The 22,802-nt window shown below is 39.1% G+C and overlaps 1 protein-coding gene across 1 annotated transcript; it reads right to left on the reverse strand.

Moving 5' to 3' along the window:
* Window positions 1-598: 598 nt before the first annotated feature.
* Window positions 599-22,600, reverse strand: LOC140479788 (actin-related protein 2/3 complex subunit 5-like). The gene is made up of 4 exons (XM_072573950.1): window positions 22,359-22,600; window positions 9,147-9,218; window positions 4,805-4,981; window positions 599-1,169 (listed from the first exon to the last, which is right to left on the reverse strand). Exons 1-4 carry the CDS (start codon window positions 22,497-22,499, stop codon window positions 1,107-1,109), a joined length of 453 nt encoding a protein of 150 aa, XP_072430051.1. The 5' UTR covers window positions 22,500-22,600; the 3' UTR covers window positions 599-1,106.
* Window positions 22,601-22,802: the final 202 nt, after the last annotated feature.

The raw sequence follows: 22,802 nt of genomic DNA on the forward strand, positions 1-22,802 counted from the left end.
CTGTAATACAATGGTCAACCCCCAGATTGATCTTCTGGTTCAGTAGGTAGGAAACAATTTCAGGAAGAAAGGTCACTGGACCCAATATGTTAACTACTTTCTCTTCGCTGATGCTGCCAGAACTGCTAAGTTTCTACAGAAATTTATGTTCCTACAGAAATTTATGTTCCTATTTCAGATTTTCCACAGTTCTTTGTTTTATCTGAGCCAGAAACTTAGCCTAACTAACACATTCAATATTAACTGTAAATCTTTCCACCACACACCAATGACAGGTGGGTTACAGCAAGAGATATCCCTGGTCAACCATGTAAGTGGGGGGATAAAAATGGTATCTCTACCATTGCCAGCAATAACTTCAGTATAATGTGTATGTAAAATGCAAGATGCAAATCAAACTGCTGGTGTCACTTGACTGGATAGACACTATGGATGAAACTGGTTCAAAAAGCATGGGGTATGATCTGTTATCGCCAGGATGGGTTCAGGACCAATTTCCTGAACCTACTTGACAGTCATATTGGCCTCTCAGCAAAGAAATCAACAGTTAACTCCAAACCTGCTCAAACCTCAATATACACTATTATCAACTAAGACATGGTTTCAAACTTATATTTTAATAGCTTAGCTGTCTTCAGCTACACATCCCAGTTACAAATGCAAAATACTCATGAACAACTATGTGGAACCAATTGCATGTGAATGCATTAAATTTTAGTCAATATATTTGTGTCTGCAACATACATTCATATATAGTACCTTTATTCAATTATACAAGTAAAAACAATTTTCTGCACAGAAGAATTTCCAATTTTCTGACCAGACTTCTTTTTTAAATAAAACTGAGCTTCAGAAAAGTTCTTGCTTGGATACAAAAATTGTACTAAATACTGAGTTTATAAAACGAGATTAAATTGCACCTTTGATTCTGGTTAACAGAAATAAACAGAGCTAATTACATATCCAGACTGGTCATAAAAGCAAGCTAATTTTTGTTTTTAAATGAAAAAAGGAGATTATACGACTCCAGTGTTGCACAAACTGGTTCTTTTGGTCTCGGCACCAGCAATTTCTCTGTACCAGACAGTGGCTCCTGGTTCCATTGCTCAAACAGTTTTCCTTGCTGTTAGGACTCGTACTACAGATCCCACTCCTCCAGCTGCTAACACCTAAGGAACAAGATTTTCAAAATGATCAGACAGTTACTTGAACAATAATTCTGCTCTGAACTTTAAGTTACAAACTTTTGTTTCTGGGTTTGGCTGATTTTTGGTTGGGGGGGGGTATTCAAGAGGAGAGATCTCCACAAACAATTCCCCACATTGTAATATGGATTAATAATTTCTCATATCCAATGTTAGCTATCATTCCATTCAAAATGGATCTATTGGGACAGAAGTTCAGTATCTGGATAATGGTCTGACTTGGATGGCAACAGTCACAGTTTTAGTTGTTCATCACGACCTACTCGTGGAGCAAGTGGCCTCATTTTCTCCAGCTAATCATTAAGCGGTTTAGGTTTACCCAGATTTATCATGGAATTTCACGACTAGGATCAGTTGCCAAATTGAGGATTTCATCTATTGTAATCATGCTGTGAAACCTGGTATTTTAGGCTATCTTCACAAGCATAATACTCTACTCTCTTCTGTCATATGCTTATCCAGCCTCTCCTTTAATACATATTCGGAGGAACCTCAATTATTCAGCATTCGATTATCCGACAAGATCGCAAGGTCCTGATGCTTGGCTAAAATGTTATCCGGCATTCGATTATCCAAATATTCAATTATCTGAACATAACATTCCCCGCCATGTCGTTCAGATAATCGAGGTTCCTCTGTACACCAGTTCTCTCAACTACTCCTTGTGGTAGAGAGTGCGCTACGCTGTCATCACATTCTGGACGAACTAGTTCCTTTTGAATTCCTTTTTTTTTGAGTAAATCTCTTCTATTGATGTGACTCCTTGTAGTGGAAATTATGTCATTCGAAAGACCCCTCCCAGGTCACAAAGCAGCTTTCTCTCAGTAAGAAAAAAAGAGATGCATTTTTATGGATATAGCCAGACATTAAAATTCATTCTTGGAAATCTTTTTTGCATCCTCTCCAAAGTATCGTTATGCTTTTTAATAATTCGGAGACCAGCATATGTACCTGACCAGAAACATTTGTATGCAGTACTCCAAATATGGAATAATCAAGGATTGTATCACTTTAGCATAACTACTATTTCTAGTGATGGAATTGAGAAATAAAATTGTTAAAAATTAACTGTCACTACTTACACTGATGAATATATTTGTACTCCTAGACCTATTTGCTTCTCTACCTCATTTGAATTTATTTTCAACTATTGTAAAATACAACCTTTTCTTATAAAATGTAATACAATTGCAGAAACGAGTCATGACATAAGTTCAATTCAACTGCAATGAACCCCTTAATAACAGCACCTGCTTAAGAGAAATCCTTACTTATAACCATAATTAAACCTATTTGAATTAATAAGTTACTAAAGGTTTATTTTATGCTCATGACCCTAACCTTCCTGATGCTGAAGGAACCAATAACAGTGAAAAAGCTTTTGCTCTGAGCACCTGAAACACCAGGAGCTTAATATGCTGTTCACTCACATTTGTGTAAGCAATTACTGCAATCTTTGTGTGGGCTTGGTACGTGCACGCACGGTATCATCACTCCAAACAAGATGTATTGATCATAGAATCCCTACAGTGTGGAAACAGGCCATTTGGCCCAACAAGTTCACACCAATCATCCAAAGAGTATTCTAACCAGACCCATCCCCCTACCTTATTAGTCTACATGCCCCCGACTAATGCATCTAACCTACACATCCCTGAACACTATGGGAAAATTAGCATGGCCAATTCATCTAACCTGCACATTTTTGGACAGTTGGAGGAAACTGGAGCACCCGGAGAAAAACCACACAGACACGAGGGAATATGCAAACTCCACAAAGTCACTGGAGACTGGAATTGAACCTTGGTCCCTGGTGTTGTAAGAGAGCAGTGCTAACCAATGAGTCACCGTAAATCCTAAATTTGTTTCATTAAATCATTACAAGAATAAAATACGTAATGATATATGCTGCATCCTTGGTCACTTTTACTTCATCTTATTGAGCAAAACTAAAAAGACAAAATAACTTCTTTAGATCCAGTGAGAAATCCCAAACAGGAAATCAGAGGCTTTTTTCCCCACTTCAGTGCTCTCAGCCAATGAGAGCTACCTACTGTCAATGAGATATTTTGGTCCATTTGCTTTAAATTCAGGATATAATAGTCTGCAAAGATATGCACTAAATTGCATACATTTTAGAGAGGTTTTAAACTAGGGAATAATAATTCTACGCAGGAATTTCTCAGTAGCACCCTAGGTTTACGATCTTCAACTGCTTCAATGAACTTTCTTCCATCAGGTCAGAAGTAGGGATGTTTGCACAATATTCAGCACCATTCAGGAGTTCAGATGCTGAAACAGTTGTAAATAATACATAGTAGATACAGGTCACTCAGGGTTCTCCCCATTGTGATGGTTTTCACTTATGTCCTCTATTGTTTAGAGCTCAAAAGTACTGCAAAAGACTTGTGATCATACAGGGCAGACTGGCCATCAAATGAGACAGTATTTATTATTGCACTACAGGCTGGGAATTGTGCAGGTGCTTAAAGTGCACCTACTTGTGCTCCCTCTTGCTTTCATCCCTGCTAAAACTATATTACAGACTTCCATGGTGGAGATCAGTAATGTATTGTAAGGTCACTTGGCACAGACATTTGTCATAAGCAAGCATGATATATCTCAGTATCTGGCATTCTTCTTCACAACAAAAACACTTCAAATGGGTCAGTATTATGACAATGCTCCCTGACATGGATTCTCCACACTGTCCCTGCCACCATTTGCTCATGCTCATGTGTGGGATGTGAATCAAAGACAACTGACTTTCAAAATGGATACACCAAAGTCAGAAAACTTGCACTGGTGGATGAATGCATTCCCTATAACAGTGTACATTCACTCTGACTGGGAAATTGTCCTCATGCAAATCCAGAAACAGTAAAAGCCCCAAAATGCAAAAACAAAACAGGGATATCTGATTGTGGTAATACTACAGTTATTGGCAATCATACTTGATTCGCTCTATTTCAATGACTAAACAAAATGTAGGCTTCTGCCACTTATATCTGTAATTTTATCAGCTATCTGCAAACGCCCTGTTTTGCAATCTCTAACCGAGAGAAATGCAGATACGCAACTTACTGCTGGGCAACCATCGACTGGACTATTTGTTGACTTCCAACTTATTTTCTGGGAACGCATTTTTAAAAATTCATTCATAGAATGTGGGCATCACAGAGTATGCCCGAATTTGTTGCCCAACCCTTGAAAAGTGGCAGAGAGCTGCATTCTTAAACCACTGTACTCCATGCGGTGTAGATAGAAGGGAGAATCATTTACTCTGGGTGTTGCCCTTGCTTTATTGCCCTTCATTCACCTTGAATACCTTCAATTCCCATTTGTAACTTTTCCTTTTAAATACAAAACTATGCTGGTGTGCATCATCTTTGCTGGCCAACTGAAGAGACAGAAAATCTGAAAGTCAACATTAATTAGTTCAATAAAGTACAGATTGCAAATTTAACGTGCAGAGTTGCCTGCAAGATTCTTCCCCACATTAAACCCTTATCTATTTTCTCAGAAGCTGCCAAGTTGGGTTATAAAATAAATGTAAAAGAATCACTGATTGACACTGCTGCATGATATTTTCCACTAACCTTTTCATGCCACTGTAGTAAAATTGCACTGTTATTTTCTGATGGTTTTTCGAAACCTTTGTAGATGTACTTCATCAGGAGGTCAATGCTATTCTTGTCAAGGGATTGAACAACCTTTTCAATATCATTACTTTTAAACGAAGTCAAAACTTTAAGAACAGTATTTTCTGCCCGATCCTGTTAAAATCAAAAAGAAACTGTCAGTGCCAATTATAACATACTTGCAATTATTATCAAATTTAACATCCTATTTGTATTTCTTTGCTTTAGACATGAACTGGGCAGAGGCACCAAGTTACTAGAACTGCACCAAATTGACAAGTCACAAAGGAGGTTCCTAGATTGAGTAAATTTAAGGACAGTGGAGTTCAAAGTTATATAGAATACTTTCATCAAGGCAGCTCACATGTTGTTGGAAGAAAATACAAGCCCCAGCCCACAATAAATCATGTGCACCAATATGTATCCATCTTGACAGAATGTACAGTTCAAATGTATGTATAGGAATTCCTCACCTTAAGTTAACACTCCCAAATACACGGATTTGCTTTTAAATTGTTTATTCTTCTGAGGCAGTAGTGTAATGGTACAGTCACAGCACTAGTAATCCAGTGGCCCAGATTAATGCTCTGGAGATAAACACAAAATGCTGAAGAAACTCTCAACAGGTCTGGCAATATTTGTCAAGAGGGAATCAGAGTTTAATTGTACAAGTCCTGTCTGACTCTTCTTCAAATCCCACCAGATCCATAACATTAACACTGCTTCTCTTTCCATAGATGCTGCCAGGCCTGCTGAGTTTGCCTAGCATTTTGAGTGTTATAGAATCATAGAGATGTACAACACGGAAACAGCTTTGGTCCAACTCAGCCATGCCGACCAGATACCCCAAGCCAATCTAGTCCCAACTGCTAGCACCCGGCCCATATTCCTCCAAAACCACCTTATTCATATACCCATCCAGATGCCTTTTAAACGATGTAATTGTATCAGCTTCCACCACTTTCTTGGCAGCTCATTCCACACTCATACCGCCCTCTGCATGAAAAAGTTGTCCCTTGTGTGTCTTTTATATCTTTCCCCTCACCCTAAACTTATGCCCTCCAATTCTGGACTCCCCCACCCCAGGCAACAGACTTTGTCTATTTATCCTGTCCACGCCCCTCAATTTTGTAAACTTCTATAAGGTCACCCCTCAGCCGCCGATGCTCCAGGGAAAACAGCCCTAGTCTATTCAACCTCTCCCTATAACTCAAATCCTCCAACCCTGGAAACATCCTTGTCAATCTTTTATGAACCCTTTCAAGTTTCACAACATCCATCAGATAGGAAGGAGACCAGAATTGCATGCAATATTCCAAAGGTGGCCTAACTAACATCCTGTACTCATGTCAGACTTCCAACAACTGCAATATTTTGATTTTATTCAAACATCTGAAGACATGGATTTGACTATGACAGATGAAATTTGACTTTAATAAAATCTAGAATCAGAAGCCTATTGTCATCCTTGCAATCATCAACTGGTGACCCAATCTATCTGGTTCTCTAATGCCCTTTAGGAAAGATAATCTGTCATCTTTACATGCTCCAGACCCACAGCAATGTGGTTGCATCTCACCTGTCCTACAAAAAGACCAACCAAACCACCCAGTTGTATCAAACTATAAAGTACCAGAAAGAAATAAAACCAGATGACCACCTGCGATTGACACTGCACACCAGAAATATCAAACACAGCCAAGTTGACCTGCAAAGTCCTCCATGCAAACATGTGGGGGCTTGTGCAAATTTGAAAGATCTGCCCCACAGACTAGACAAGCAATAGCTTGACAGTCATCCTATCAGAATTATACCTCAGACCATGTCCCAGACAACACCATGGATATGTCCTGTCACACTGGTAGGACAGATCCAGCAGAGGTGGTGCCACAGTCGTGTATGTTAGCAAGGCAGTTGCCCTGGGTGTCCTCAACATTGATTCCAGTCTCCATTAAGTCTCATTGCATCAGGTCAAACATGGAGAAGGAAAACCCCTGCTGAGTAACACCTACCATGCCTCTTGACTGATTAATCAGTACTCTTTTCCACATTGAAAATTACTTAGGAAAAGCAATGAGTGTGGCAAGACAATGTACTCAGAAGAGGACAGTCACTTTAATGTCCATCACCAAGAATGGCTTATTACCACCACTACTTTATCAAGCAGGCTGAATCCTAAAGGACAGGGCTCATGAACTTGGTCTGTAGCAGGTGGTGAGGGATCCAAGAGGGAAAATTCTACTTGACTTAACCCTCAATCTACCTGTCGTAGATATGTATATCCATAACCTTATCAGTGGAGTGATCACTGCACAATCATTGTGGAGACAAAGTTCCATTTTCACATTGAGATTACCCTTCATAGTGCTGCGGGGCACCACCAACATGCTGAATGGAATAGACCTTAAATTGATCTAGTGATCAAAATTGAGCTTCTGTGGGCCATCAGCAGCAGAATTGTTTTCAAACAATCCAAAATCTCAAGAATTGACCTATGCCCCACCCTACCACTATCATCAATCCTCCAGCCTGAAAATTAGGTATTAATCTGAAGTTAAAACACAGGACTATTTGCACAAAAAAAACAGTACAAGAAACATTCAACAGACAAGGTTTTCTAAACGCACAACCAAAGAAGCAGATCTAAATTCTTCTGTCCTTTCACATGTAGTTGTGAATGGTGAACAACAGTTAAACATCTAACACATGATGGAGGCTTCACAAATATCCTCATCTTCAACAATAGGAGATCCTAGCACATCAGTGCAAAATAACAAGGCTAAAGCATTTACATTCATCTTCAGTTTGAAATGCAGAGAGGATAATCCATCTCAGCTTCTCGAGGTCCCTGGCTTAAGCCAACTCTATTTTCTCCACTCTATATCAAGAAATGGCAGAACATTCCAGTAACAGTACTGAGGAAATTGTGTTCCAGAACTAGTCAGGCTGTTCCAGTAAAGCTACAAAACTGGCATTTGTCCAACAATATGGAAAACTGCTGAGGTACGACATGTGCATAAAACTCAGGTCAGTCAATTACCACCTTATCAATCTATTCTCATCAACCAAGTGATGGAAGGGGTGGTTGACATTGCTATGAAGCAATACTCACTTAGCAATAACCTGCTCAATGCCACTCATTACAGGTTTCACCAGGCTCACTTGGCTCCTGACTTCATGACAGCATTGGCTCAAACATGGACAAAGGAACTGAGGATTCAGACAGATGAGTGGGTGGTGCCCGAGTCTCAACCATCTTTAGCTCTTCAATGACCACCGTCCGTCCCCCCCCCCCAACCTTCTATCATAAGGTCAGGTGCTCCCTGACAACTGCATAACGTTCATCAACCGGAACTTCTCAGCTACTGAGGCAATTGATGTTCATGCGTAGCAAGACCTGGAAAACCTCCAGCCTTAGAATGATCATTAGTAATTAGTGCAAGCCAATGACCATTTTCAAAATAAAAATCTAATCAGTGCCACTTAATATTTAAAGGTATTACATTCTGGAGGTCACTGTTGATCTGAAACAGAACTAGGGCGGGTATGTGAAATACAAGAGCTAAGAAGCAATTAGGGAATTTTGTGACAAGTCTCCCTTCTCCCAAATACCTGCCCACCATCTAGAAGGTATAAGTCAAGATACATTTGTCTGGATGAGCATAGCTCCAACAACATCCAGTTGGGGAGGGAGAGGGCTGTGCTGGGGATCAGTGTCATGGACAGAAACAAGCTATGGAACCTAACTCCACTATGGAACCTAACTCCATTCACTAAAGGGAAAGTTTCATTCACTAAAAGTCACAATTTTAAAGAGTGGAACTAGGAGATTAGGTGAGGAATTAATACAAAGAGACACTGAGGCACAATTCACTGTCCTGTGTGAGATTGCGCATTGAGATAGTACATGCCCTGATTGATTTAAGTGCAAAATCCCAAACCCAAGGTGGATCAGATTATAAATAAAATTGAGCAAATAAGGTTTTAATTTTTACAGATTTGCCACACCTAAATTATGATATTAAGCAAAATGAATAAAACTGACTGCCCATTAATCTAAATTGTACATAATGTTTATCCCAATCTCAATGCAAATTGAAATTTCAAGCCCCCACAGATAAACTTTACCAGTAAATAAAATCTGTGTACCAGCATTTCAGTTCTGGACTGTGCGTACAAATTCTCAGGCCGTTCCATACAGATTGGGGCAAAACCCAAGAAACAGATGAGAACAAAATTACTTCAGATTCTAACCTCCAAAATGCTATAAGGACAAAGCTATTTCCTCCTTCAGCCTTACCTTAACAGCTTGGTTCTTCGTATTAATTGGAGGATTTTTCAGTGCTGCTTGGAGAGCTGCATTCAGATTTCCTGTGCACAGACATTAAGGAATACAACCAATTTCATATTTTACCTATAATGCAGGGCACCAAAAAAAACTAATTCGTCTCTTAATATTAGGCTCAAATATATTATGCCCACCTGAGTATGCAGCCAGAGTTTGATATCTCCTTCAAAAGTTGGCACCTCTGCTATTGCAGTGACACTCCCTCAGTACTGAAGTGTTTGATTTGATTCTTGTATTCAAGACAAGCCACAGCTGACATAACTAGACCAAGTTCACTCATAACACAGAACAGGAGAAGAACTGGCAATTATTGAAACTGAAAATACATCAACTAATCAACCTTCCATATACATCAGCTATGAGCAATATTTAGCCAAGGAGTGAAATCATATTAGGTAAAGTATTTCAGAAAAGGAGAAGGGATATTGCAAACAAATGAAAGCATTACGTAACATTTTGTTAAAGTCTTTTAAGTAAACAATGGGCCATTGATTGCTCTGGTAAGACAGCTAAGAGCATATTGTGATGGCCTGAGAGCTAGTGGTAGTAAGGAGAATTCAGTTTATTTAAAACATCTTTGGAATCTGTAATTTCTTTCAAGAATGTTTGAGAAGAACCTTTAAGAATGTGCAGCAATTGCTGAGCAATCCATTATAAATTTAAATAAGAAATATCGTCTGCGTGAGTTGGTGAGTTGAGAGCAGTTCCATAAGGAAAGGCGTTAACCTAGAATGTAGGCTAGACAGACAGACCTGCAAGTAGGAGAGTTGGAAAGTCAAGGTGATCAGCACCCAGATTTATAATGAGAAAATAGGAAGGACAATACAGAATTTGTCTGAGACTTCAGCAAAGGTGTCTAAAGTTTTCAGTTTGTCAGCAATTCCAGAACATTTTGGGAAAGAAAGCTTTAGTGAGCTAAAAGAAGTAGAATCCTAAAAAGTGATGCAAATAACTCGGTCATGCAAAAAAATTGGAGCTTGCATCAGAGAACCAGATTGTGAATTGAATGTTTTTGGTATTGAAAAGGAACTCAGGGAAACTACATCAAAAGTGATGAGACCCAAATGAGAGAGGACAGATAGAGTGGTGCAGGTGCCTGTAATTACATAGGATGTATCATTGTTGCAAATTAGATGTACCTTTTCATTTATATAACTTACCTGTAGGTGTTCCAATTTGAGTGGAAAGAAGAGTTTTTTTTAAAAAAGTAATCTTGTTGGCAATTTCTTCGTTAGATGATCATTTGGTGACTACTACATTATATTAATGTAACTTCATTTGATGACTTGACCATTCAGATTTAGGGTTTATATTGTTGAATGTCAGGTTGTAGAATGTGTAAAATGATAATATTGCAGTGAATGAAACAGGACTATCAACTGTGTATCTCTTTAATCAAACAGAAGGACTGTGAGACAAAGAGCAAGATTGAGGTGGCAATGTAAATTAAAGAGGATATATTTACTATCAAATCAGAAACAAAGGATAAACAATTGCATTAATGGAAAGGAAATTAAACTTAAAATTTAACATTATTGGTTAATTTTAATGAAGAACTAAAACATGAAAATGCAATCAATCCTTTCAATCATTAACTTTGCATCAAAAAGATGTCTGAAAATAATTAGCACTTAAATATCAAAAGGATAAAAGGCCCGAAATGAATCAACTTTGCTTTCGAGCAAGTGTAAAAAGACTTCTTTATTAAAAGCCAAAGAGCTTTGTAACCAATAAAATGACACTTTAAGCCAATACCATCTGTCACTCGAGTGAATGTCACATGGCATGATTGTGATAGCAAGTATGGGACTTATCTCCGGTGTCCTGATCAATATTTAGCCTTCAATCAACACAAAAGATAGATTATCTGGTCATGATCAGATTGCGATCTTGTTTGTGCAAGATTTCTGTATACAAATTGGCTGCCACCTTCCCCACAAACAAGAATATCTAACTTAAAAAATAATAATTTGAGATGCTCTCCAGATTAGAGGAATACAACATGCTTAAAAAGCAAAGGAGCACCAAAGTTAATTTACAACCAATAAAATGACAACCAGACTGTATTCACAAAAATCAATGAACAATGCTACTCATTACTGTAACAATTGTGTTCGAGGATAGTATACTCTACCCTGCCTCTCCAAACATGTTAATATACATTAAAGATTCCCTGAATAAGACCTTTTGTCCCCACAACCACTATCAACTGGGCGGACAAGGGCAGCAGTTTCATGGGAACACCACCATCTACGAATTCCCCTCCAATTCATAGATCATCCTGATTTCTGGAACTTCTTTCCTGGCAGCGCTATGGAGTATTTACCCTGCAGGGACTGCATCAGTTCAAGAAAGCACCAATATCCCAAGGATAATTAAGAATCAGCAATAAATGCTGACTAGATATAAATGCTGACCGTGTCACATGAACAAAGAAAATACAAATTAAGAACAGCAAGCCATTCAGCCCCTTCAGCCTGCTCACCATTCAATAAGATCATGGTTGATCTGAGAGGAGCCTCAGCTCCACATTTCTGTCTTTCACATTAATTTTCATTCTCTCGATAGAGAATTTACATCCAATTTAGATTCATAGAGATGTGCAGAAAGCGACCTTCTGGTCCAACTCATCCAGACTGACCAAATATCCTAAATTAATCTAGTCCCATTTGCCAGCAGTTGGCCAATATCCCTCCAATCCAGTCCTATTCATATACTCATCTGGATGCCTTTTAAGTATTGTAATTAAAGCAGTTTATTCCACACATGCATCACCCTGTGTGAAAAAGTTGCACATTTAGGTTTTTTTCTTAAATGCTTCTCCTCTCACCTTGAAGTTATGCTCTCTAGTTTTGGACTCCCCCCACCCAGGTAAAAGACCTGGTCTATTCACGCTATCCACACCCCTCATGATTTTATAAACCTTTACAAGGTCATTCCTCAGCTTCCGAACCTCCAGGGAAAATAGCCCCAGCCTGTTCAGCTTCTCCCTATAGCTCAAACCCTCCAACCCTGGCAGCAACCTTGTAAACCTTTCTGAACCCTTTCAAGTTTCACAACATTGTTCCTATAGCAGGGAGACCAAAATTGCATGCAGTATTCCAAAAATGGCCTAATCAATACCCTGTACAGCTGCAACATGACCTCCCAACTCCTATACTTAACGCATAGACCACTAAAGGCAAGCATACCAAACACCTTCTTTGCAATCCTATCTATCTGCAACTCCACTTTCAAGGAATATTTAATGACTGCTTCCACCTCAGAGTCATAGTTGTACACACATAAACTGACCCTTCAGTCTAACATGTCCATGTCAACCAAATTTATTAAACTGAATAGTCCCATTTGCCTGTGTTTGGCCAATATCCCTCTAAACCTTCCTTATTTATTTATCTGCCCAAATGTATTTAGATGCTGTTATTGTACTGGTCTCCACCTGTGCTCTTAATAATGTTTAAACTCCAAAATTCAGATGCTATGAATGCTGAAATGACAACAGATGATAATTTCTGACCAAATTTGTATAATTTAGTTCCACATCATTGATAACAGGAATACTTTATTCCCCATCTCTATTTATTTGGGCATTTAACATTTGGCCTCCCTTATGGATCTTAGAACATTCATCCCTACTTACTGGCAACTAGTCTAAAAACAAATGCAGTCATTTTGCTGACATTTAGAACCTAAAATACTTCAGATTCTTTGTGAATAATAGTGAGATTATTCTTTTTAAAACTCTCATTGCCAACAGCAATTTAACCTTAACAAGATGAGCGAATGCTGCTCTAAGTTTGGACATAAACACTATCCACAAGGAACCAGTCTTGTTAACTAACATAAACTGACTCACCCAGCAAAGCCACTCATAGTGAAACAAATTGTCATGTCTCTAACCAGAACAGAAGAGATCCACAACAAATATACCTCTTCCTCAGCAATGATACACAGATTGAAGCTGTAAAACCTGGTATGGAAACAAACAGACATTAATTCACAGAGGTTACTGGAAAAGCTCAGACCTGAGGAAGGGTCACCAGGCCCGAAATTTAACTTTGTGTTCTCTTCACAAATGCTGCCGGACCTGCTGAGCTTTTCCAGCAATTTCTGTTTCTTATTTACAGCATCCACAGTTCTTTCAGATTTTCGATGTTCATTCACATTTTACCATTTATTAACTTCTCAAACATTCACAGCTTACCACTTTCAATCTGTAAGTGATGAACTGACTGAATAATTTATTACTAAATAAGGTCAGATAACATATGGCACAGAATCAGGCCATTTGGTTCAACTAGACAACAGTTATGCTCCACTCAATTCTCCTTCCATTTTTTGCAATTTAAACCTGTCATCATAATCCTCTATTCCTTTGTCTTTTATATGCAGCTATTCATGCACTCTATCATAGTGAGTGGCACTATACTATGCAGCATACAACTCTCATTATGCTCTGCTGCATTTACCCAATACAAATGGCCCATTAACACAGACTTTTGACATCACCAATCAATGTGTACAGTGGATTTAATAACTGAATCTTTTTAAAGTCTCAATGAGTTATAGAGTGTATAACTTCCCAACAAACTTTAAACTAAACTTCAGTACTGTTCCTTTATAAAATTACAAAGTGTTAATTTAGAATCACAGACTCCGTCCAGCGAGATAGAGGCTATTTAGCCTCTCAAGTCTGCACCGACCCTCCGAAGAGCATTCCTGCCCACACCCTTCCTCCCCCAAACCCAACTAATCCTCTAACTCCACAATTACTAGAGCTACCCCACTGAGCCGGTAAAACCTCGACACCATGGGACAATTTAGCAACACCAATCCACCTAACCTGCACATTTTTGGACTATGGGAAGAAACCCACATGGGCACAGGGAGAATGTGAGCAAACTCCACAGTCACCCAGGGCTGGAATGGAACCTGGATCCCATGCTCTGAGGCAACAGTGTTAATTTAAATAATCTATCCAAATGGTGTCTCAATGAGACTAACCAATTACCACAGTACATTTCAAAGTTATTCATGGCATACAAAGCACTGAAATATCCTTGATGTACGACAAAAAGCTTTACCAATGCGCATCCTCCACACAATAGTACTAATCCCAGTAATCATAGTTTTGGGATGTGAGGTTGGCAGTTGGATGAAATACAATAAACAATTTAGCAATATTGGGGTAACGTTTAAAAAAGTAAATTCAAGATTTTTTTTAAGGATAACAGATAGCAGAGGAATTTCAGATGTGCTGGTTTCTTTCTCAACTCTAGGAATCAGCAAATTTGAATGACATATCTAGAATCTTACATTTAATAGTTTGGAGTTTTAGGTTTGTTGGAAAGAAAACCAACATTTTTAAATTAATGGGGTATATCAAAATGTTATTAGAATTTCAGTTTTGAAATCAAACATTTTTGGTAAAGGAAGATGGTCATTCAGGCCTATGTCAGCTTTGTTTGAGCTCTCCAAGAATTGCTTCCCCATCTCCATAACCCAGCAATTGCTTCCTTCAGGTATTTTGGTCATTCTCCTTTGAAAGTCTGGTCTAATTTACTTCCTTTGTGCCTTCAGGCAATACATTCCAAACGTGCAATTCAGCATATGAAAAAAATGTTTCTACTTATCACCTTTGGTTCTTTTGACAATCACAAAATCCATGAGCTCTGGTTATCAAACCTTCCTGATTTTCTCAAACTCAATGATTTTAAACCCATCAATTAAACCTTGCTCTTGACCCCCTCTATTATATGAGTAATAGCAGCTTAATTAGCCTCTCCAAATAACTAAGGTTCCTCATTCCCAACACTATTCTCTCATTGCTCTACATCAGCACTAGAGAGGTGACAACATTCCTAAAACATGATTTTCTCAATTCAGCATTATGGTTGAAGCCAAGCAGACTTTTGCGCTTTATCGGTAAGGTTGAGGTTTAAATGGCCTGTTCAATTTGCTTGACATCTTTCAAGATAAATTTACATCCCAATCCCAGGTCTCTGTTCCCTCAAATCCTCTAAAAATTAGGTAATTCAGATGTCTCTTGTCACTCTTCTTCCTCAAATGAATCACATCACTACTTCACTCGAGAAAAAGGTTCTTATTTTAAGAGTTGTTCTTAGTTAAATTCTGGTTAGACCCTCACATAAACTTCATATTAACACAGAAAGCCAGAAACTGGTTACAGTTAAAAATAAAGAAAATTCAGGCAGTGAAAGCAAGCAGAGAAGTTTCAAATGAGCTCAGAACCAGAAGCAGAACCTACAAAAGGGAAGTCATGAGTGATGAACAATAAAAAACCAATGAGCAACATTACCTGGAATAACAATATTAATGTGCGAAAGTCAGTCACCAGCAGTGTAGATGTCTACAGCATTCATTTTGAACACCTCTAACAAATTATACGTTTAACCTTCTGTTTGAAGAGCAACTTCAGCTTCTGCAATTTGTCCACGTTACTGAAGGTCCAATGCAAATTTTGCTGTGCTGAATCTAAAACCTTGACATCATTCTTTAAACATAATGCTCTGAATTAAACAAAATGGTTGTTTATCTAACCAGACTTTTGGACTTATTGATCATTGCATTGCTCCAGATGGCGAGGCAAATTTCTTAATATTTCAATAATGCACTGTCCAAGCATTTACAAATAAGAATACAATTTCTATTCAGAGCAAGGAAGTAGGGCATTTTAAATCAGATCTCAGTCCACAAGCCAGGTTATATATACTGCATGGCTCAAATTTGAGGTGATTATATGCCCATGTTCACAGTACCCCAAGACTTATGTAACAAACAGAAACTTGACTTCTGTAAGAAATCAATAATTGCTACTTCCACAGATGAGAAGTTTCAGTTATGAAAAGAGAATAGCGCTGTGGGGACTATTTTTCTTGGGCAGAAGGCAGCTATGTGAAAATTTGATAGGATTTTTCAAAATCATGATGTTTCTTCATGAAGACGACGACAGAAATTGTTCCACTTTTGAAAAGACCAAGCATCACAGAGTAGATTTTAAAGTGTTTTCAAAAGCAGCAAATGTCGGGTGAGATAAAGCTTTATCACACAACAAGAGGTCTGGGTTTGGAAGGCACAGCCTGGAAGTGTGGTGGATGTAGTTTTAATTAAGGAATTCAAGAGTAGTGGATAGTTGTTTAAATAGAAACAATGTTCAATGTTATGGGGAAAAGGAAGGAGTTTGGCAGTTTAGTCAAAATGCTCAGAAAGCCAGTGTAGATATGGTGAGCTCAATAGCCTCCTCTGCAGCATAACATGTATTTAATTTTCCTGTAAATTCATATTTGAATCACAGATTTTTGCTGGTGCCACAGTTCAATTTAATAAAGTCACAAGTTGAAACTTCTGTGACAATAGTGCATTTTTCCTACACTTTCTGCTCAAGTCTGCCAAAACATTTGACTGCAGTAGCCCTCAATTACTGAGCTCATTAGTACTGCCCTCACTTTGTCCCAATCCTTCCAATTTAATCATAACCAGTGAATCTTCAAGGTGCCTTCTCTTTTCACACTGCTCTGTTCTGATATCACCCAAAAATCTAACTTTAGTCCTTGCTTCTTTCACATCCACGTCTGGTCTTTAGGCAATATCTTCGAAAAATAATGGGTCAGCTTCCATGCATATTCTACACATTCCTCCTCATAGGTTACAATTCTCCCAGGCTTTACGTTCACTGTAAACTTTAAAACTGTCTCCTGCACACCAAGATTTATAGATGATTAATATATCTTGAAATGCAACAACCCTGAGATAGGCCCATGGGCAACCCACTACAAACTTTCTTCCAGCCCAAAAAATACCCATTAACTATGGCTCAGCCAATTTAGGATCCATGTTGTGACTGTTTTTTTTATTCATTACCCATCAATTTCTTCATACTTGTGTTCTTCAGCACTGTAACAACATCATCTGGAAGTCCACGTATATTGCATCAATAGACTTAGCCTCAACAACTCTGTTACCTCTTCAAAATCTCCAGCAAGTTCGTTAGACATCATTTTCCTGCAACAAATGTGACTATTAATTCCATTGTGAATAACTATTTTTAGATGTTTGCCCAAAGTAAACTGTTCGTCCGGTCCATGATTGCTGCGCTTAGCTTTACAACTTTCTTTAGAGGAGGACAATGTTTGCAATTCTCCAGTCGTCAAGCACCACCCTTGAATCTCAGCATGATTGGAAGATTACTACCAAGGTTTCTGCAATTTCCGCTCCCTTCAATAGCTTTGGATGCATCTTATTTAGTCTGATGCCTTATCAACTTTAAAATACTGAGCACATCCAAAACCACCACCTTATCAGTTTTAAACCTTTTAGTGAGCAAGTGCCCTCCCGTGTCACCATGGTCTAAGTTGAACCTGCCCAGTAGATAAAGACAGATGCAAAGTATTCATTTAGCACCTTGGCCATATCTGTTACTTCCATGCATAAAATCCCATTTTGGTCCCCTAACAGCCCTCCAATTCCTTTTGTCACCCTTTTCATACTGATATTGCTTATAAAAGACTTTGGGCTTTCCAAATGTTAGCTGCCAGTCTTCTTTCATAATCTCTCTTTACTTTTATTTGCTTTTTCATCTCCCTTTTGAACCTTCTGTATTCAGCTTGATTCTCAGCTGCATTTACTAATTGACAGTTGTCATAAGGTTTGTTTATTGTACTTTTACTCTGCATTGACCAATGGCATTTTCCATCATCCTAACCCTTGTGATATAATGATCATAGTCTTCCAAGTGTTACCCCCCACTATCATTTGACCTATTTAGACCACCTTACTTCCAAAAGCAAGATTAATAGTGTCTCCTTTCTAGAAGTTGATACACTGCTGTAGCTTGTTTAACTAGACATACAATCTAGGAATGCCCGCCCGAATATAACCACAATCCCAATTTATATGCAGGTAACTAAAGCTCCCATTACAACTATGCTATAATATTTACACCTCTAAATTCCTTGCAGATTTGTTTCTCTACATCCTTCTGACTAATTGGCAATCTGTAGGTTACATCAAACAATGTAGATACATCTCCCTTATTCTTTAGCTTTAACCAAATCCATTTGGGCTGTGGATCATCTGAAACATCTACCTTTTCTGAGTATTGCAATTAACTGAATTAACTACACCTCTAAACTGAAAAACAGTATTCTCCCAAATACCTTATAATCAGAAATATTTTAAACCCCAAGCTTATCCTTCCTAGCCTCTTTGCGCTAAATCATAGTCCCATGAGAAAATGGGCCTGCAACCCCACCCCAATCTTAATTATATTCCATACATTCACATACATGCAGTGAAACCCTCACTCAGACTGACTGCTCTAGTGTTGTCCATAGGTCTCTCTCAGTATTCTTGTAGCCTGTTATTAGTTTTGAATATTGTCTCCTTGTTAACACACCCCTGCTGGATTAATTTAAAACCTCAAAAGCACAAGCAAACCTTCTCACAAGAAATTCAGCCCTGCTTCTGTTCAGATGTAACCCATCTAGTTGTACAGATGCCATCATCTCCAAAGCTAGCTCCAGTGCCTTAGGAATCTAAAGCTTTTCCTCCTGCATCTCTTTCTAGCCATGCATTAGAGACTTATTTTCCTCTTTCTGTACACACTTGCATGTGGCACAACAGTAATTCAGAGATTACCACTTTAGAGCTCCTAATTGTTAATTTTCTACCTATATGCCTAAATTTTGATTGTAGAATCATACACAGATTATGATCTATCAAGCCAAGTTTCATTTTGGGATCTGACTTGTAACATAGTATGTGGTTGCTCCCTAAGTTCAACAATGCTGGACAGCAAAAGGAACATGGACAGCATATGAAAGTTTGCAAAGAAAAAAGGATTATAATGTTGTTTCTTGTAAGGAACGAGCTTTGAAAGGAAGCAGTATCAGAGGAGAGGGAACTACTTGCTATATCATCTGGCTGGGGTTGTGGTTTAAACCAGGGAAGAAAGCTGATACAGGAGAAAGTTTGGCTTAGCGGACAAGCAGAGAATAAACTGCAAAACAGTTGAATGAATGGTCCTATTCTTACTGACAAGAAAATTCATCTGCAATCATTGATGTGGCAAAGGTTTAAACTGATGGTTAATAATGAAGGAAAGCTAGGGACTACCTTGGATACGCTAATGGATAAGTTTTAGTGAGATCAGTAGAAAAGCTAGCTCCAGTACAAGTACAAATGGACAAAATTCTACAGCAAAATTACCAATATGGCGAATCAACATAGAAAAGGAATACAAAAAACAAAGGATCTAGATACTGGCAATATGAAGACAAACTATATATCAAAACAGTGATGTGTAAGTGTGACACTTCTCTATTTTCAATTGGTTGGACTGGAGCTGAAGATCTTATCAAGGCTGAAAACCCATCACAGTTATCTTGTACTAGATATACACAACCAGGAAACGCTGGAATTTGAATGGGCTAATTCGACATTATGGGAAAAAACCAAGTCAATGTTAACATATAAGCAAATACTGGAATTCTTAAATAATGGCATTCCAAAGAACAGTCCTACAGTACTTGAGATATTAATTGCTTCTTTCACACAGAGGCTGTCAGGCCTGCTGAGTTATTCCAGCATGTCCTGTTTATACTCAAAACAAGTCAATGCCAACTGCATTCTGTGAACTAAGATAGTATTGGACAAGACTTCCCAAATAACTCAACCAGAAGTCCTAACTTTATGAAACCCAGTGAATATGACAAACTCGGATTTCTACACATTCCACTGCAAATCATCTGTTACCATTCCATTTTGCAGATGCTAAATGATTTGAATGTTTCTAGCATCTTCTGTTTTAAAATTGTATTTCCAACACCTACAAGACTGCGTTTTCATTTACCACAAATTCAAGCCTGGGTGTCAAACATATCACAGGAAACAAGATTAATCTTTTGAAAGCCTCAACATGACACAGCTGTTATCAATAAAGTAAAACATTCATTTGAAATGTTGAACCATTTCTCCTCTTTTAAATAATCAATGTAATTTTTTTAGTAAAGCCTTTGTTACTTAAAAAGGTTTTATTCAAGATTTTACTTAAATAGATATAAATTTTAATAAAAACTTATGGGAACAGAGACAGATTCATGTCTTTTTTAAATAATCCTTTAACAAAACTCCAGGGTTCTGGGCTTGTTGAGAGGCTGACTATTTTCCATATAAATAATACACAAAAAAAGACATTTCCTCTTTTGCATTGGAGTAAGTTACTAAAATATTTTAATTAGCTTCAACTTGAAAAAAAGACAACACTGCAACCTTAGTTGCAGTACATTTCCTGATGATTGAATCGACATTAGCACACCCATGTCTTGTTAAACCTCAAGACCAACTTCAATATACATCAACACTACCTATTTCCAGTTTCACATCATTCCCTTAATTCTGACCCTAACATTCTTGATACAATCATCTGTACCTTTATGGTCCTAAACCTGACACCTCCATCCTCTGCTCCCTCCAATTTCACATTTATAGAGCATGACATCATTTAAAAACATGTTAATGATATCCAGTTCCCTTTAATTATCATCTCCCTCATGCTTCACATTCTCAATTTATACTTAATGGCTTCTAAGATTATGGCCTCAAAGCCATCGTGTGCCACAATCACCTTTCAATGACCGCATGCCTGTTTATGGACACAGTCTGAAGCTAAATAGTTCACAACTTTGGCATATGACCCTGATCTGAACTTCTGATCCCATATCATCTCACCAAAACATGCTTGTAACATCACATCATAAACATGCCTCAATTCATCTACTACTGAAATCTGGATAATGCATTTGTTGGTTGTATATTTATTCCAAATCCTTCCACATTGGTGAGTTTCCCTTGTTGCACTGTCTTCAAACTTGAGCTCAACAAAAACACAACTGCCCATTTCCTAACTCATACTAAGTCCCATTTACTCATCACCAGTTTTGAACTTAGAAGGACTTCCATTCAGGCATCGCCAATTTTAAAGATCTTATTCTTGTTTTCAATTCCATCCATAGACATGCCCCTTGCCCTTTTTCAGTTCAACAATCCTATCATGTCTCTTACTCATTCCCGATTTTCACTGCTTTACCTCTCGCAACCATGAGTTCAGACTCCAGGAAATGAAACACCACTCCCTCCCCTTGTCTTTAGTTCTTCCTTTAAAATGTTGTTTGATGCCTGCCACAGTGAACAAGCTTTTGTATTTTGTCCTAATAGAGCCATAGAGATGTACAGCATGGAAACAGACCCTTCTGTCCAACCCGTCCATGCCGACTAGATATCCCAACCCAATCTAGTCCCACCTGCCAGCTTTGACATCCTGTAAAGCACTGACATTTTACTTAATGCAACTAGAGCTTGATGTATCTAATGCAATCCTCAACTGTCCCAATTACAACCTGCAAGAGTTCCAGCCAACACATATCCAAATCCCATTCTGCATTAAACAGTACACTTCAGTAACAGCCACCCTCCACTAATATGAAATACTCACTAAAGCAAAACAAAATTCTCATCTTTAAACTTCTCCTCGCTGTCCTATGAATTCCCCTGCTCAGTGCGCGGCAGAACTACAACTCCCTTGGATGCTGCCTGAACTGCTGTGCTCTTCCAGCACCACTAATCCAGAACTACCTTAAACTGTCTGGCATCCCGCCCTACTCCGGGGCTGGATCTTAAACCAGGTCCTTCGCTGAGTGGGCAATCTCTCTGCATGTGTCCCACCCTGGAATGCGATAACTGACACTGTGCAAATACAAGAGATCCTTGCACTAATTCTCGCGACTGAAACGAAACATTTCAGAAATAAACGAAACGATCGTATTAACTGCAGAGGTGCGAATAAAGTAGCGTTCAGACGGTATTTAAACTATTGCAATGGAAGTTAAAAAGAACCACGCCCAGGACACAAAAAAATGCCGCGGGTGCAGCCGTCAGAGAGAGAGAGAGAGAGACTTCCTACTGAGAGAATGAGCGGTTCAGAGTCGGTGAGAAAGCGAGCCACCCGGAGTACACAGCACCGGTACCACTCCCTCCTGGAGTACATCCTCAGGTACCGCTCCTTCCTGAACTGCAGCCGGGGCCTGGAGCCCCGGTTCCGCCGCTTCCCCCCCAATCCCCGCCCGCGGCCCGGACTCAGGAAGGATATTGCCTGATGGAAGCGTCCACTTCGGCTTCGTCAGGTCCCAGCTGGTTCTCGCCTCCGTCCTCCTCGTCCACGTAGTTGTTCTCGTCGTAGTCATCGACATTAACCCGGCGGAACTTGTCGGTGCTGGTGTTCTTGGACATGTCGCCTGACCGACGGGGACAGACACAACAGAGCAGCTTCCAACCGTCACTCAGTCAGCTCGAGGCCGCCGCTTCCGCACGGGGCGGTCTGGGGGGAGGGGAGACACGAGCCGAGCCGCCCCGCGCCTGCGCACCTCCCCCAAGCGCGTGCACACCCGTGTGCGCGCACGCCAACCCGAGACCTGTCCAGGTAAACAGTGATACTGGATTAGTGGTGCTGGAAGAGCACAGCAGTTCAGGCAGCATCCAAGGAGCAGCGAAATCGACGTTTCGGGCACACGTCCCACCCACAGCTTCCAACCT

Source organism: Chiloscyllium punctatum, chromosome 7, assembly GCF_047496795.1.
Source record: "Chiloscyllium punctatum isolate Juve2018m chromosome 7, sChiPun1.3, whole genome shotgun sequence".
NCBI classification, from domain to species: domain Eukaryota; kingdom Metazoa; phylum Chordata; class Chondrichthyes; order Orectolobiformes; family Hemiscylliidae; genus Chiloscyllium; species Chiloscyllium punctatum.